The 18,281-nt window shown below is 34.9% G+C and overlaps 2 protein-coding genes across 4 annotated transcripts in view; both read left to right on the top strand.

The window, feature by feature from the left end:
- LOC133187464 (uncharacterized) overlaps positions 1-8,924 on the top strand; it is a 38,876-nt gene extending 29,952 nt beyond the window's left edge. For all 3 annotated transcript variants that reach the window (XM_061322850.1, XM_061322849.1, XM_061322848.1), the window contains exons 5-20: positions 114-233; positions 319-398; positions 775-938; positions 1,100-1,143; positions 1,682-1,780; positions 2,341-2,505; positions 3,223-3,318; positions 3,437-3,538; positions 4,192-4,308; positions 5,001-5,175; positions 5,783-5,898; positions 6,701-6,797; positions 7,146-7,228; positions 7,632-7,761; positions 8,175-8,272; positions 8,689-8,924. In XM_061322850.1, coding sequence (XP_061178834.1) covers positions 114-233; positions 319-398; positions 775-938; positions 1,100-1,143; positions 1,682-1,780; positions 2,341-2,505; positions 3,223-3,318; positions 3,437-3,538; positions 4,192-4,308; positions 5,001-5,175; positions 5,783-5,898; positions 6,701-6,797; positions 7,146-7,228; positions 7,632-7,761; positions 8,175-8,272; positions 8,689-8,793 — 1,791 coding nt within the window. In that variant the 3' untranslated portion in view covers positions 8,794-8,924. The remainder of the gene's footprint in view (positions 1-113; positions 234-318; positions 399-774; positions 939-1,099; positions 1,144-1,681; positions 1,781-2,340; positions 2,506-3,222; positions 3,319-3,436; positions 3,539-4,191; positions 4,309-5,000; positions 5,176-5,782; positions 5,899-6,700; positions 6,798-7,145; positions 7,229-7,631; positions 7,762-8,174; positions 8,273-8,688) is intronic.
- A 3,995-nt stretch (positions 8,925-12,919) lies between these two features.
- On the top strand, positions 12,920-14,393 carry LOC133187813 (probable G-protein coupled receptor 85). The gene has a single exon (XM_061323214.1). It carries the CDS (start codon positions 12,996-12,998, stop codon positions 14,130-14,132), a length of 1,137 nt encoding a protein of 378 aa, XP_061179198.1. The 5' UTR covers positions 12,920-12,995; the 3' UTR covers positions 14,133-14,393.
- Positions 14,394-18,281: the final 3,888 nt, after the last annotated feature.

Here is an 18,281-nt window from a genome sequence, read left to right as displayed (position 1 = left end):
GTAGACTTATTAAAACATTCGATTGAAAATTTAACCAAAAAAATTTCTCTTATTGTTACATACATGTAAACATCTATACAGTGTTAAAGTTGTCTTTTTATTTTGTTTTCTAGGTGCATCGAGGTCGAAGGCGACGCCTATCAGCTAGTGCCAGTTGTTCGGAGGAGAGCGATAATGAACCCTCCCCTCCATTGTCACGTAGAGGTCGAAGGTCAGCTATCGTGGACACAAAGGTAAAACAACAGCTCATTTCCCAGGAAATTGAAATCTAGAATCTATTCTGGGTAAGCTTATTAACGCCTTGAGATTTTTTCACAGAATGTTGGCGATGTGTCTCCTACAAATCTCTCACCTGAGGGATCTCCTGGGAATTCCTGTGACGAGGGGGAAAATCGTAGGTAGGTTATAGGTGTATTATTGTAAATACTCGTCAATAAATTTATACATTTACTGATATTGGGAAACTATAAAATTTTTAATAAATACCCTAAACTCGTTACATTTTGATTTGAAATATACAAAATATTTGAAATTACGAAAGGTGCACCAAAAATACAAACATCTTTGATATTTTTTTTTTCAATAAAATTTCTGTATATACGTACCTTACTTCTTAATAATATTATCGAATATAACGGCAACATGGAATTATAGCTGTTATATATAAGGAAGAAGTATTGAATATTGTCACCCATAATCGTGATAATTTTGTGATATCTGTATTCAGTGGTATTAGAGCAATTTATGCTCGTTGTTCCTGTTAACTGTTTTCAGCATTAACAGAGTTCAGCGACATCGTTCTTCCCTTGAAACAACCATGTACACCCACCCTGGGGAGCTCCTGGTCGCTGATCAGCACCGGAAATTGTTAAAAAGAAACACCATCGCCGAGTTCTCTATGTCTCGTGGTTCTTCTGTACCAGCCAATCAAAATGATGGTAAGATTTGAAAAGAAAGTATGATAATTCAATTGGTTAAATAAGAATATTAGTAAATAATCACCTATGCAAAAGCATTTCATTTAAAAAAGGTCAATTTGAATTCAAATACATAGTTGAGATGACCTTTATGAAGACGAGACCTTTTATTTTTCTTTCAGATTCTAAAAAAGGACGACAGTCTACATTTTCCCTGCTCAAACTTGTGAGTATAGTGTCTGTGATTCAAATATACATGTACAATAGGTGTGAGGGACAAAAATCGTCAGCTCTTGTAATCCTATTTTATGATTAGCTTCGGTTGATCACAGTTGATCCCACCTAAGACATCCGGTAAATGTAACCATTTGCAGTTGACGTAACGGACTACTTTGTTTGCTCTGCACTGACAACTTCATGTAAATTTATCATATGTTACATGTTTGTACGAAGGAACTTCTTGTTAATGCATTGCATTTATACAGTTTCTTACTTTTTTTTTCTCTCTGTGCGTAAGAATTTTATTCTTTTCCGTTTCGGAAGTACACTGTACACCTTTAAGTATACCTTTCCTTTTAAAGAAAAGTTGAAACGTTGATGATATAGTGTTTCGAATAAATCTCGATTGCACTAGTGAATTTGGTTTATGAGGTTATTGACTGTGTAGTACAGTCTGTCCTATTATTTACGCAACAAACTTGACTCTCCCTATTTCATTTCCTGATCACTTTCCTTAAAAGGAATAATTTTTCTATCTATTTTAGATGCGCTCTCGTAGTAAAGAGTCCATGGCAAAACTTGAAGACGTCCTGTTGAATATGAAACCCAGTGAATTTAAGGACAATCATCTACTGGCTTACAAAGTACGATAACTCGAAACAAGCAGTACGTCAGACCAGATAGTATTTAAATGTTAGGAACTGCCCGTCAATCACAAGACCCTCTTCAGTTAATAAAAATCTGAATAATTACTTTCATAGATACTGAATATATTTTTCATTCACTAAAAAAGTTGTACACAGCAATTTCATATTTAAAAAAAAAGTATTTTGTAAGAAAAATGGTGATATCTGAGAAGAAAATCCCCTTTTAAAAAAAAAAAAAAAGAAAAAAAAAATCCCTCTACTTTATTTCAAAGCATGTGGTTGGCAAGGATTGCATGATAAAAGCACGAATCATTGAAATTTTTATTGGGGTTTCTATCGTATTTTTCTGAATTCTTTTGAAACATTTAACATCGTATTTTTCTGAATACTTTTGAAACATTTATGTAATGAATATAAACGGTGTTAATATAAATCCATGGACATTAGCCTCGACTTTTAAGCCAAAACAATTCTTTATTGAAATAAAATTAACACTTTGTACATACCTGTCAATTGTAAAAAGTCACTTCCCTAATTTTAATGATCACTTCTATTAGAATTTACACTGGTCTGAGCTGATAGCGAGCACGGACAAACACAACGACAAGGCCAGCGATCAACTTCAACTCACGGAAAAGGAGCGGAAGCGCCGCGAGGCAGTCTGGGAATTATTCCAAAGCGAATGTGTGTTCCTTGTTAATCACCTGATGGTCCTCAAGCATGTACGTGTTATCCAAGTCTTGGTTAATACAATGGAAGGTTCAAAATGGCCATACATAATATTTCAAAAATAGACAGTCACGTAATGTTATTTTTGAGTTTGGGAGTTTTCACAAACAAATGGTTCACTTGAAATTGAAGCAAGAACTGATAGAGACATTACAATCTTTGTACTTTTGTATACGACTAGATTACAACAAATTCAATTATCAGTTCCAGGTCCTTATTGCTTAGTACACATAGGAAAAATAATAGAATCACCTTAAGCCAACTATAACATGGCCCACATTTGACTATTATAAACATATCTCTTTCATTACTTCAAAGGTTACATCAACAGGTCATATGTTTATGACTTGTGAAAAAAGTCAGGACATATTACCGAAAGTAGGAAAGTACATTATGTACTCTTGAATTTTTTTTTTTTTTATGAATTGATACATTTGATCAAAATTGACCATGCTCACCCGAAGAATCATTTATACTACCAACTAAAACAACAGAAAATATTGCTTAAACAAAAAAGGAAAATCTATAGGTTAGGTACACGTTTAAAAGCTGCTTCGACGATTTTGACAGTTATTCTTTAAAAAAAAAACCCCATAATTATCGCATTAATTAAAAAACAAAAAAAAAAAAAAAAGGAAAAAAGGAAAGAAAAGTCATTCTACGTTAATGGTATATAAAGAAATTAAATTTACTACGATTTTGTTTTGAAGTGTTTTATGGAACCTTTAAAGAAGTGCCAGGTAGAAGGTCATCTGATGTATGCCGAGCCCGAAGATTTGTTCGGTAATCTAGACGAATTATGTTACGTAAGTGAAAAAGTATAGAAATAAAAAAAGAAATGTGATATCTATATGAATATTTGAATTTTGTTGCAACCACACTAATTTTTGCTCTTCAGTCACAAATGTATTATCTTGTTTGTAGGTTAGCTACACATTTTGTAAAGATTTTATTGCTACATTGGTCAAAGCCATGAGCTCAACAGAATTCGGAAGCACTACCGTTCTTCTAAAGGCGTTTGACAGGGTGATTTGATAAGTTCTCATTTATTTGAAATTGCCACACTTCTTATTTAATCATACATGTACCTAAAACAGAAGTAAATTACCTTAAACACATTCGATAAACCGATAACACTCCGTCTTTATGCACGGGTAGTATTCAGGAAACAGCTGATTTTAAGACATTTCAATATTAACATTCATGTGTATTACATTTACAGTACTATATTCTATGCATTTCAAAAGAATTTTATTAGAACATATTGTATGACCCTTTATGATATTCGTAAGATTACTTATTACATATACATGTACTCCCTTAATATTGCAGTTTTAATGCTTGTAGTTTGTGGCTGCTCAATGTCATTATAATGTAAAAAAAAAATATATTGGCAAATGTAAATGCTTTCAACAAGTTCTTTGACCTAGTTATTGATTACACTTTTATAATGTAAAGGACGTTGAAGATTGCACTTCAATTAACAGATAATAGTTGTTAGTCTGGGTCAGTTCGACTCTTTCGACTTCGATGCAATCTCTAAATTTGACCTAAATCGAGCTAGACGTATCTGGTTGTCGAGACTAGTTGTGTAGAATTTTTTTGTGAAATTTAAAACCTTAATGTTACAAATGCTGTGATCATGTGTTGTCTTATTTTTTCATTTATTTATTTCTCAGTTCTCTTCACATTCCAAAGATGGAGATGTTTATCACACGTATTGCTTGAACTACACCAATGCTTTGACGTGTTTAGAACGTTTACGGAGAAACGATGACTTTAACGAATTTGAAAAGGTAAGTCTATATATTGCAAAAAAAAATTATAATTCCAAAAAATTTCAATAATAATTACTTTGCAATATTTTAATTGGCAAAAATATTTGTTTAGATTAGAGTTTGTTTTAAGGAATTGCATTGTGGCGATTCAAAATAATAAACATTGCTAGGAAGACTTTGAAAAAGGAACTCTTTTTTCAATTTAATAGCTGCGATTCCGAATCTTACTGCAAGACTTAAATAAGGCCTAGAAAAAAAGTTTGTTTCCGTTTCCCGAAGCGACTCTAATTTTTTAGTCCGATCCTTTTTGAAAGTGTTTTTGTCCCACGCAAGAGCAACTTGAGCGAAATAGTCGCCAACTTCGCAAGTTTTTCAAGACAGAAAGAAGCTATTAAGTTTCATATGCCTTCCCTTTTTTTCATTTACTATCATATAAAATATTCTTTCTTTCATGAAAGAGGAAATTGTAATAAATTACAGTTCTCATGACAGTTGTCCATAAGCTAGCTGTACATACATTTGTACTTGGATGACTGCTACGGATCTGTAGCAAAGTTTTTTCGCGATTGCAGTGACACACGAGTCATAACAGATTAACTTGTTCAATGTAGAATTTTCATCCCTTTTATAAAATTGGCTTTAAGTAACGATCAAACCCTTACCTTGGGTGTTACATATCAGTGTTTTTTTTTTTTTTGGGCTTTCAAAAGGCATGTTGTCAAGATCCCCGATGCCAGCGACTAAAGCTTACAGACCTCCTGGTGGCCCCGTTGCAGCATTGCACCAAACTACCTCTATTGCTGAGCAACATCCGCAAATACACTGAAGTTGAGGATGAAGTCGACAAATTAACCGAGTCTATCTCAAGGGTGGAAATGTCTTTACGTAAGTGAATGTCAATATTAAGGATGCATTCTGTTGATATAACTTGAATTCAACTTTTAAATTCTGGCACTTTAATTCGATGTATTCATTATTGACATGTAAAATAAAAATATGAGTGAGATACAAGGCATTGAAAATATGACGGTAAACCAGACTTCTTGGGATTTTGCACAGACATTGAATGGAAAATTTCTTTCTCTGAAAACTTATGATTTGGAATTAAACTTTTTTTAATATTTTTAGAACCTGTCAAAACTACAGAGAATCAGTCAAAATACAAATAGATAATAGGGGGTTAGTGGGGGAAAATTTATACATATTTTGATTGATAAAACCAGAGAAGTTCCGTAAAAATGGCTGACACCTCAGCATAATCAGCAGAATACTTCCTCCAATTCAGAGATTTTTTACCGGGTGGTAAATTCCAGGTGATCATAGCGTGGTGTCTTTGTAAGCGTTTTTTTCAAATAATGTCACTGAGAGTGAGGTGACTGAGGTCTAAATTAAAAAGAAAGAGAAATAATATACATATCATTCCTTCTAATAAACCGGACAAATTAGCTCGATGATTATTTAAGAACAGCAATGCAACTTTTGTCTTAAACAGAAAAGATGGAAGACAAAATGCAGTGGGCAAAGAACTACGAGAGAGTGCAGGAGATCGCATGCCAACTGTCATGGCCGCCGGTGACTGACTTTGACCCCAGAGTATTCATTCCAGAGGCAAGTTACCAAGGGAATGTGTCTTATTTTAAATTTTGAAATAAAAGTTGGACAATGACCACATAAATCACATGACTATATTTACTCAGAGCTCTAGAGCTAAAAACACATTAAACCAAGCATGCGCCGAGTATTAGTACTTCCTTTTCAGCCAGGGCGTAGAAATGGATGGTGGTTGTGTCAATACTTATTCAAAATGCTTATCACATACATCCTGCCAGTTTTGATTCGTCGTCTTGAAGATTTTATCATTATACATGAAACTGTATTGTTATTAGGTATAAACACAGAGTTTTATGTTGGTAGTAAATTCAATATCTGATACAGTATTTTGTTTTCTACACAATTTAGAATGAAGTGCAAAAAAAAAAAAACTTCTCGTGAAAAAATAATAATCATCTTTGCAAACATTTAAGCAAGCCGAAGAGTGAAAATGAAAACCTGAATTTCACACCATTTTTAAGTACAATCTCCACGGGAGGAGTCACGTATACATATACGTTGTCAGAGACGGTTATTGATTTTTTTTTTTTTTAGATTTCATTTCAGACATTTATAGTGTACTAAATTTTCACCCACTTGTGATTTTATATGTATTTTCTGTAAGATATACATATATTACTGATCTTTAAGAACAGGTTTTTGGCAAAGAATAAAAAAAAATCTATATAATTAAATGGAACGGATTCCTGAAAAAATCTGAAAAAAAGTCCTTTAATACAAGAAAATTTAACTGGTATTAATTATGTTCACAAACTTTGGACATTAAACAATATGGATTAGCTTAGAATTTTCTTTGCAGTATTTAAAGCCGACATTACTAAAACAGCCGTGTGATCACCTTCTACTGACGTGTCCTGACCGACAGCTTCTTCATGAAGGGCAGCTAACTCTAATAGGTGAAGTCTATCAGAATTGTCATTTCCTTGTCTTACGCATGGTTTTGAATCTTTAATTTAGATGTATAGTAAATGTATTGATCAACAGATATTTATTGTTACTTACGGTGAAAAAAATAAGCATGTGTTTCCCCTCATTTAATTAACAATCATATACCGGTATATTGTTTCACAAATTACATGTATATGATTGGGTACTTTTTATACACATTTTATGTACTTAAGCAATTTAAGGTTGTACATTTATCACAGTACAAAGAGGTTTTATATGTTTGTAAATCAACAGTTTTAGCTTTTTTTTTGTTTACCTAAAATTAATGATAATGTCTCCTTTCAACATTTTTACAGAAGCCACCAAGATGCTCGACATGTACCTTTTTCTCTTTGATGATATTTTACTACTTACCCGGCTGAAAAAATCTGCCAAAAAAGTAAGACGCATAGTGTTCATATTATGTTTCGTTGCACCACCGTGATAAATTCATTTAGTTAAATACGGATCTGCTTTTTAATAAAGTTTCCTTCCCTTTATGTTTATCATATATCGATCTGTTCATTTAAAATTTTGCTTTAACATGTGAGATTTTCAAGCTAAATTATAATTTATAGTTAAAATCAAACAATATCAACATACTTTGCGAAGCAAAATTTGACAGAAATGGACTTTATAAAGGTTTATTCCAGAGTTATCTCTCTTATATGAGGGTCGATAAACCTTAATTGTGATCGTATCTAAAATAAATCATTTACACGTGTAACACGTGAGATGAAATACCACAAACACCAGATTGGTTTCATAGGTGTTTGACTGATATATATTTTAACTTTGTGTAGAAACAGCAGACATCCGGGGGTGACTCGAAGACCCCGCTCCCCGGGGACAGGTGTCTGTACACGGTATACAAACAACCAATCTCCCTGGATAGGATCTGTCTGCACGATATTCCACCAACGGAAACAGTGGGTGAGCACTATTGCTTTTCATAATGTTAGATATCTATGGGCAGTGTTACATTGTATTTTGTTTTATTCTATAATTGCAAATGAATTATAAATTATTATTTAAAACAAAGTAACAAACAAACAAATAGAATACAATTAAACCAAAAAAATAAATGTTTTGAGCTTCAAAATCAGATGCGGTTTTATTTTATGATTACAGTTACTGCTCGCTAGCAATTTATTTCAGATATCAAACTATCATGTCAAATATATATATAGTTATTTTTTTTTCTAGAAATGTCACCAATCCACTTGCCTTGAAAGAATCACTAAAATTTCGAACAGGAAAATTGTGCCTGTAATTAAGTGAAGGCAATACATAAATTCCCTGCATGTTCTTAATTGATATTCGAAATTAATTCCATGTTTTTTTAGCGAACGGGATCAAGTCAGCATTCGTTCTTGTCCAGATCAGCCGTTATCAACAAATTATTGGAGTCTTCACGCTTCAGTGCACAAATGACGCGGCGAAGGTTTGTTGGATCTTCAGTGTTAAAAAGAACGAAAGACTAAAGTTCAAATTTTATGATCCAAATACTATAAACCAACTTTTTTGCCTGAGAGAAATATTCGCGAGTTTGGCGACCTTCTTAAACTCGCGAATATTTCTGTATTTCTAATTGTGTATTATGCGGTATAACTACTCACTTGCGAATATTGATTTCAAACTGAGTGAAAAACTGCGAATAAAAGTTGTTGCAAATAATTGTTGATTTACAATATTTACTATAGAATGTATATTCAGGTTTAAATTTCTTTCCTTTTTAGAAATCTTAACATTTATTTTAAAAACGCAAGAAAGTTCAACATCTCGTAGTTTTTGGTTTGTTGTATAAACATGTAAACATGAGGATATTCCTTGATCATCAAAATTAATATTTTATTGTAGTTGAAATGGATGGATAAACTCCGAGAGGCTAAGGAAGGATTAGAGAGCGTGGTTTCAAGACGAGGAACAAATATTTCCGATAAACAATCCACTGGCAAATATTAAAATTGCTCTCAGACTGATTTAAAAAAGTCACGTTTTGTGGGAAATATTTGCGTTTGTTAGAGAGGGAAAAAATAAAAATCATTCTTTGTTATTTATGATGTTACAAAAATAAATCTTGTATAAAGAAATAATGCTCATTTATGTTACAGTATAGAATGATGTCCTCAGGCAAGAATTGATATAGTTTTGCTAAAGGTTGACATGAAACCATTTCTTAGGTGGAAGCTTTTTATAAGGGGGGGGGGGGGGGGGGAGGGACCGGGTTTATTGTTGTGATTGCAGAGGGTTAAACCCAAAAATCATTAAAAGCCTTAAATAAGTACAGTGAAAGATGTGTTTTGGAAACACTAGTGCCTCCGTATTGCAACTTATGGCTAAAATAAAAGTTTTTCAAAATTAAGTCGAACTCCAAGGTCATTAGGTAAATATTATTGGTACCCAAAGAAAGGTCTTGTCTCAAGGACCACATGTGTGAAATATTACAGCCCTAGTACCAACCGTTCGGAAGTTATGGCCAAAGTTAAAGTTTTGAAAAAGTAGGTCAAGTTTGTGAGGTCTAAAATATATACACCAAAAAAGGTCTGCCACGAGGAATATACTTGTGAAATATGACAGCCCTAGCACCAACCGTTCAAAACTTATGGCCAAGTTTAATGTTCAAAAGTAAGTCAAACTCCAAGGTCATGAAGTTTAAAACGTTGGTACGCAAAGGACGGTATTGTCATAAGAAAAAAATATGTGAAATTTAAAATTCTTCAACTGTTCAAAACTTATGGCCAAGGTTAAAGTTTGCGGTCAAACAGACGAAGAAAATTTATATGCCCCCGATGCCCTTCTCATTCTGTACGGGTAATGTATGCGTTATAAGCATTTAGTAGATGGTATGATACTAAAAAACTATAGAAGTGACTTTTGCACAATGACATATTACAGCTACTGTGGATATGAATGTAGAATTCTTGCATACATTTATAAAAGCGTGTCTTGGAAAACAGAGCGATTTTTTTTAGCTTCGAAACAAAAAATAAATAAACAAGATGTGTTTGTGAAACACTGATGCCCCCGTATGGTAACTTATAGCAAAGGTTTTAATTTTTCTCAAATGCAAATCAAATATGTTGGTACCCAAGTAAGGTTTTTTTCTCGAGGAATAAACCTGTGAAATATGAACGACCTAGCAGCAACCATTGAATAGATATGGAAAAGGTTAAAGTTTTTTCAAAAGTATGTCAAACATCAAGGTCAAGGTCAAATGGTTAAAAGTAATGGTGCCCAAGGAAAGGCCTTCTCCCAAAAAATACACAATTGAAATATGAAAGCCAAAGCACAAATCGTTCAAAAGTTTTGACCAAGGTTAAAGTTTTTCAAAAAGTAGGTCAAACTCCAAGGTCAAGGTCAAAGGGTCAAAGATGTTGGTATCCAAAGAGAGGTCTAATCACACGGATTACATATGTGAAGTATGAAAGCCCTAGCACCAACTGTTCAAAAGTTATGGCCAAGGTTAAAGTTTTCCAAAAGTAGGTCAAACTCCAAGGTCATGGTCAAAGGGTCATGTATGTTGGTATCCAAAGAAAGGTCTTGTCACAAGGATTACATATGTGAAGTATGAAGCCCTAGTATCAACCGTTCAAAGGTTATGGCCAAGGTTAAAGTTTTCCAAAAGTAGGTCAAACGTCAAGGTCAAAGGGTCAAAGTTGTTGGTATCCAAAGGAAATTCTTGTCACAAGGATTACACATATGTGAAGTATGAAGGTCCTAGCACCAATTGTTCAAAGGTTATGGCCAAGGTTAAGGTTTGGTTAAATTTTGCAAAACTAGGTCAAACTCCAAGGTCAAAAGGTCAAATATGGTGAAACCAAAAGAAAGGTCTTGTCACAAGGAATACACTTGTGAAATATGAAAGCCATAGCTCCAACCAATCAAAAGTTATGGGCAAGGTTAAAGTTTTTGCGGACAAACAGACATACGGACGGACGGACAGGGCAAAAACTATATACCCCCGAATCTTCGATAGGGGGCATAAAAAAGAAATAATAATTACATGTGAAATTTTGCTAAGAGAGTGCATTTCCTCTTCCTAACTGTTCTACCCTTTGTAAATCATGTCATGGTCTGGATAAATACCGGTGTAGAAGGAAAAATAAATAACGTGGAGTTTAATTAATACATCAATACTTAATGATAGAATATATATGCACAGCTGTTGTGTCTTTTAAGCATTAGATTGAAATCGGCGACAAATATACATGAGAAATGATTTGTCGATACCTTGTTAAAATTTTGCAATTCTGAAGGGAAAAGGGTGGTTTATGATTAGCGGGTAATGTACAAGTGACTGAATTGTAGTTTTTATCCACCACAAATTTCAAGGATTTTATTTTTATGGAAATTCTACAGACTCTTGAGTCGAGCGATTAATTTGCAACGGTATTGCAGAGTTCGTATGACGCGGTTTGGATTCGAATTCACCTCCTACACTGCGCCCGCGGGTAGTGATAACTTTTTGTTTTTGTTTTGTTTTGTTTTTTTTTTCTTTTTTCAAAGATCGATATGGATTTTGATTCTATAAAAGTAGATATCCAGAAATCAAAGGTAAGGATATTTTCAGGTAAGAGTGTTACAAGTAAATGACAAAATAATATAAGAAAACAATTCAAACTTACAAGACACGTTTTAGTTAAAGACGTATTCAGTCTCATGTACGAAGATTTATCAAGATGGTGTTGGGTGTTTAGTGTTGAGTGATAGACAATTATAAAACAAACTAGAGGTGCAGTATACTGTGAGCACTGAGCTCCAAAAATAATACACCCCTCTTTGATACATATGAGTATCCCCCCCCCCCCTTATCAGTAGAATGACAGTCAACGTTTTGCTATCGGAGACCCGAAATATCTGACTGATCAAAACGTATGTACACTGTAATACAATGTAGGTGTTTCACAATGGCACTATGCAATAAAGTCTCTGTGAAAGTCTCATTAAATTTTATTCAGTGGAATAGGAGGAGTTGCTGAAAAGAGATGGGTACCCCCCCCCCTTCAAGTGTTAAGGACGTACAGACGAACGGACACACCTATCACTGTAAGGCCCCGCTTTTCAAGCAGGGGGTATAAAAAGTCTAACAAACACACGATTTGATTACTGTAATTCTAGAAAAATGCAAATTTCTCGGCATTTAATGCTATCGAAGATGGTGAAGCTAATCATTAGCTTCACCATCTTCGATAGCCAAAAATAACGAGGAGGGATTCAGAACCCTGGGCTTGGAAAGATATGGCTTCACTTTCTCGGTAATAATATACAATTACAATCCATTATGTCGATGGAGGTGACACGTTAACGAGCATGAAGTTAAAAAATTACCCCTAAACTTTACTAAACTTCCAACAGAACACGCTTATATGTTTGTAAATCAGAATTTCGTACACGGTGTTGCACCAGTCCCCAATAGTATTACAGCATTTAAAGTAAGTGATTTTGTCTACACTAGTGTAAACTTATGTATATCAATATTTTCTTTGAATTACTAGTACCAGTAATGTGTACATTTACCTCTTATATTTCATCAGAGGAGTTTATACTATAAAAGATAGAAATATATTTTTCACGTGATGTTTCTTTGAAAGCTACATTGCTTTAAGCCTTCTTTGACATACAAATTTCTTCAGGAAAAAAGTTTTTGAATTTACTATCTAGATGTAAATTTGAATTAACCCCCATCCAGTATAAATTCGAAATTAAACACGGTAGAATGAACAGTGGTAGCTTTCATTTTCGCACGCTTTACATCATTAATCTTTCTTTTATATTATTTTTGGAACATAAATTTAGTTTGTTCTCACTTATTTGGAAAACCGATAGCGCTATTTAGCGTTGGTCAAAGAGTTATTGGGTTTGTTTGCGAAAAAAAGTAACGCTGGGTCTCGTCTAATTGTTGTTGTAACTTCTTCATATCTCTGGAAATTGCTTTTTCTGTTATTAAGCGAACAATTTAAGGGAAATCAAAGCCGAATCTCTTCCATTAATGCTGGAGTAAGATCTGTAAGCGGTAATCGATATTTTTTGGCAGAGGCATCAGCAATGTTGACTTTATAAACGGTTCTCTATATTGATCAGAGAATTCTCCAAACAAGTCACGTGGTACACGCCCTTGCGTCGAGGACACTTTCGTAAACAATTACGTGATTTGCTCGAAAAGGATGATCTCCTATGCTTTATTTCACTTCTCCAATGGATGGGTATCGGTCGAAGACACAGCGCACTCTCAACATCAAAAATCAGTCATTCTTTCTCTAGAAAGTTATACGTTCGGGGCATTTACCGTCATGAACGCGATGCTTAACGTAGGCCTATTTGCTGGAGTTCTTTTAATCGGAACTTTCGGTAATTTACTGATTATTGTTACTATAACACGCAACACGACATTTCACAGGGCTCCATTCTTTTTCCTGCTCAATCTGTCAATTTCCGATTTGTGCCGAAGTCTGTTCTGCATACCATTTGTGATTGCTTCCATTGTACAAGATGTCGGATGGATTCATGGAGAGGTATCCTGCATCGCAATTGCTTTTACTAACTTTTTCTTTGTGTTTAATTCGTTTATAAGTCTGATGGTCATCGCAATAGACCGTTACATATCAGTCGCCTACCCTTATTGGCATAAGCGTTGGTTGCAAGGACCTACGAGCCTCACTCTGGTTGCCGTAGGCTGGATGCTGTCGGCGCTTGTTTCGCTTCCGCCCGTTTTCAGTGACGGATCATACACTTTTGTGGAAGAGGAAAATCAGTGTACTTTCAAATACACTTCCTACAAACACAATGACACGTTTGGATTTCTTCTTGTTTTGACAGCCGTGCAATTCGGTTCCATTTTCATCTACGCTAGGATATTCATTTTCCTACGAGATCATCGACGAATGAAGCCTGTGGAAACACCAGCTGCTACGAGTTCAAACTGGACATTTACTGGCCTTGGGTTAGGTAATGTGTTCCCCAACGCATGGACTGGACTCCCTCTTCGTCCAATACCTACCATCACCCAGAATCTGTCTAGCGGTAATGGGTACATTGGCCCAGTGAGCGGAAGGAGAAATGAACACCTTACTCGGCTATTCTTTGCTGTGACTTTGTGTGTATATTGCTTGTGGTCTTTCTATTCAGTTCAGTATTTTCTGTTGATATTTACAGACACTGTGATTCCCAAAAGCGTTCGACGATTCACCACTTTGGCTACTTTTCTTCAAGTTTGTGTATCTCCTGTTACTTTTACTTTTCATTACAGGAAACTCTTCTTAAATAACTTAGTACATTTCCATTTGAGAAGGGAATTCCGATAGATTGGTTTACGGACCAAAATGGATAATATGTTTTTTAAGCTCATTTGCGTAAATTGTGAGCTTTGATTTCTGATCAAAGTTTCTTCGACATCTGTTACATTTTGAACTTGTTGAAACATCTTCCTCCTCTATAGGATCACTGCGTTGAAATGGAAGAATCCCACAATTTCTCCTTAAACAGCATTGCAGTCAGTGCGTTGAAAAATCCTCAGGTTAACGCAACGGAAGTGCATAGAGAATATATTACCTATTATGATAATACCCGAGAGAGATTATTACGTCAGACCAAAACTCTCTCGGACGTTATCGTACAAGTAATAAGTGAAACATTCTTGGTGTACTTCCGTTGCGTTTACCTAAGGATTTTTCAACGCACTGACTGCAATGCTGTTTAAGAAGAAATTGTGGGATTCTTACGAGATGCAGACTGAGTCAATCCAATAGCATGAATTAAGACAGAAATATATGTAGAGACAGTGTGAACCGACCCTGTCCACAAGTACCTGTGTATAATACCTGGTATTGGGGCACCAAGTTTACGTTCTGATTGGACAGATATCTGATCTTGACTCAGTCAGGGTTTGTTTGTTTTTGTTTGTATGCTGTTTAACGTCCCTCTCGAGAATTTTTCACTCATATGGAGACGCCACCACTTGCCGGTGGAGAGCTGCAAATTTTGTCCTATACTCGGCACTTACGGCCATTGAGCAGTGAGGGGTCTTTTTCGTGCCAGCACCTACTGCGACACGGGACCTCGGTTTATACGGTCTCATCCGAAGGACCGGTCTCCACCTCCCACAGTGGGATTCGAACCCGCGACGTAAGGATCAACTCCTTACTTTGCGACCCTAGAGTAGACGCTCTAACCACTGCGCCACGCGGGCGACCTCAGACAGGGTAACATCAGTAATATTGAAATTTAATAACTACTATTATTTAAAATGTTGAATAGTCGATTAAAAATATTATTCAACAGCCATGCTACCAAAGGTACTTGTGGACAACAGGACCCCCCCCCCCCCCAATGTTTAGACCAAGGACCAAGAGATTTTGTTTTTCCCGCCATAAATTATTCTTCTAGTACTCATTTACAAGGTGTTTAATGTGCAGAATGCTCCAATACTAGAATAAATGTTTTATTAAACAAGAAATGTTTTATAAACATAAATGACACCATATATATGTTTAACATTTTATTCTCTACCGACATTTTGCTTCAAAATATGCATTTTCAGACCCATCGATTAAATACGAAGATTCCATTGCGACAAAAAGGGATTAGCTTCCTAGATGTTACAATGAAAAAATAATCCACTATTATGCAATTGCTAAATCAATGTCAGTTAATGCAACTTCAAGAACTGAAAGTGTTACGCAACATAACTAAATAATGATCTTCAGGGATCGCAAGACACAGTAACCATCTCTGATTGAGTAAAATTGTGATTTGAATAGGGATTGATTTTCTGTCATATGAACAATTAAACAAATCCCTATTTTAACATATATTAGCAGGGCAAATACGGTTAGACCTCTGGAAACATCAGAGGCGAAATCGGGTGCTATGGAGGAGTAAGAATCGGCTGTCGACCGGACCAGTTACGCCCGCCATGAATTCCTTTTCATGATAGGGTAAACGGAGGAATCCATGTGTATACTAAATAATACTTAAAAAATTCTAAAGCTACTAAAGTATTGTATACCTTAAATAATAAATTGTTGAGAGATAATTATTTTGAAATTGAATTAAATGAATTACCTGCTAGTATATTTGGATAAAATTATTTTTCAGATAATTCTACACCTGTAAAAAAAATCTTAAAATTCGAAAAATAATAAATACACTACAAATATATACACTCTACCACATCAATATTTCAACCCTTTTTTAACCTCCTAGTGTTTTATATATGTCCTTGATTCGCTGCATTTACAAGCTACACACAATGCCCGAAATTGATTTCTGTCCTTCTCTTTACCAAACCGAGTCAGTCTGATTAAAATCAAATCTTCACTAGCTCCTTTTTATTTTGATTTCAATCAGACTGCGAACCTAGTCTGTTTAATTTATAGGAGATCACATCCCTAATACCAATGATGAACAAAAAATTAGCATTAATATTGACTTTTTTTGTAAGAGCATGTTCTACGTACTACTGACAAATAAGCTGATGATAGAAGGGTTGACTGACATTTCTCATACAAATTGTCAGACAGTTGTTTTCATAATGAAGTTTTTATACTGAATTGTTCATGGATCCCTCCGTTTACCCAATCATGATACATGTACTGAGAAAACCCTTTTATCTAAATATAGATAAAGCAAATACGGAGGACTTCAATACAAGGTTGGAGATACGTTAAACTGATGCATATTTGCAAAGAATCCCTCTAACCATAGACAAAATTTTCCGTTAATTTAAGATGCACACATTTTCCGTTTAAGATACTGTACTCTTGCTAATGTAGTAGAGTTAGTTGAATAACAACATTTTCCTTTGTTCATATAATATTTATTAAGCATAATGAATACATAAGACGTACCCTTTAATATGGTCAAAAGGTCTGAATGATACACAATAACGTGTAGATAATTCCTACATTGAAGACATTACAGCCCTGAAATTTTGAAATCCCTAAACAGTGAAAATCAGAAATTGTACTACACCAAGACATCTTGTCTTCTCAAAGTTCTGAACAACAAATAAAATGACAGAGTTCCCTCCAAAAGATTGACCAATGAAATTTCACTGACTTCATACGTCACTCACCTCTCTGTTCTTTAAGAAAAACTTACGCGGTCTTGTGATATTTCGCAATGTGTGTGGAATTATTTTGGGAGATGATTGATTGATTGATTGTTTGTTGTTTAACGTCCCTCTCGAGAATTTTTCACTCATATGGAGACGCCACCACTTGCCGGTGGAGGGCTACAAATTCTGACCTATACTCGGCACTTACGGCCATTGAGCAGTGAGGGATCTTTTTCGTGCCAGCACCTACTGCGACACGGGACCTCGGTTTATACGGTCTCATCCGAAGGATCGGTCTCTACATCCCACAGTGGGATTCGAACCCGCGACGTAAGGATCAACTTTTTACTCCGACGCTCTAACCACTGCGCCACGCGGGCGACTTTTGGAAGATGTAAGGGAGGAGTGCTACACGAGAATTAGTGGAGACAGAAACTGGGAAAAATCATATCTCAGTGGAACTCAACAATTTAGTCTAGACACATGCAAGCCCATAGAAAGCAATTTCAGCTTGGTTGGTACAACTGAACAGAATTAATTCCCTGATCACAAGCTTTCTAGATGAGGGGTAAAATCAGTTTTATTGCATACTAAATACATACAATATGTAGTGTATATACTGGCAAAACTATTGGGGCAACCCCCCCCCCCCCGTTTCCTTCGGGCATGCGAAAGAGTATAAAGAAAAAGGGTCATATTCTGTCTATTGTGAGAAAGATAAATTTAAAGTTATGTAGTATTCTTTGTGCATGGAATTGTGTAAATTTTGTTTCTACATGCTGCACCAGATTGATTCGGGGAAAGTGTGAGTCGAAATTTTATGTCTAGACCAGGAAATAATGAACTAATTTCACTTACCAAGTTTATTTTGTTCAGTATTGAAATAATCACGGACCTTTAAATTTCAAAAAAGATAGAGTCGTTTTTGATACAGTAACTATAGCTATTTAATTACTGGAAAAAGGATGAATTTTAGATAAATAAATTTTGGATCGAAATTATGCCAAATGATACAATTTTTTTTCTTCTTCTGAAATTGGTCACCCTTTCATGTCCTTCAATTTGCATGTTTTAAACTCACTGTCTGATTTTTTACAGACGGAACTTAAGTTTTAAACTTATTTATTACAGATGAGCTTAACTTGAACAATTAAATGGTGGATTTCGAGCATGCAAATTTAATTCCTGAGTCAATATTCAAGATTTTATTATCAACACATACCTTCAAATTAGGACGGAAGAAAGGAGGTGTTGAAATATTTTGTGCTGTAGGCCTATTTTAGGAAGTGGATATAGGTCCTGCAACTGATTTTCCGATTAGATTTTAAAAATTCGATCTCGATTTGGCATCAACAACTTGGTCAATTTACTGCTTAAAATATTAGTGAATTCTGTG

The sequence above is a fragment of the Saccostrea echinata genome, unplaced genomic scaffold, assembly GCF_033153115.1.
Source record: "Saccostrea echinata isolate AGI-Se365-2 ecotype Australia unplaced genomic scaffold, CSIRO_AGI_Sech_v1 ptg000015l, whole genome shotgun sequence".
NCBI classification, from domain to species: Eukaryota; Metazoa; Mollusca; class Bivalvia; order Ostreida; family Ostreidae; genus Saccostrea; species Saccostrea echinata.
Note: the sequence above shows the minus strand (reverse complement) of the source record. Positions and strands in the feature narration are given on the sequence as shown.

What these genes read in the sequence shown, in the direction of transcription:
- LOC133187813 (XM_061323214.1), top strand. Translation starts at nt 12,996, where the DNA reads ATGATCTCCTATGCTTTATTTCACTTCTCCAATGGATGGGTATCGGTC.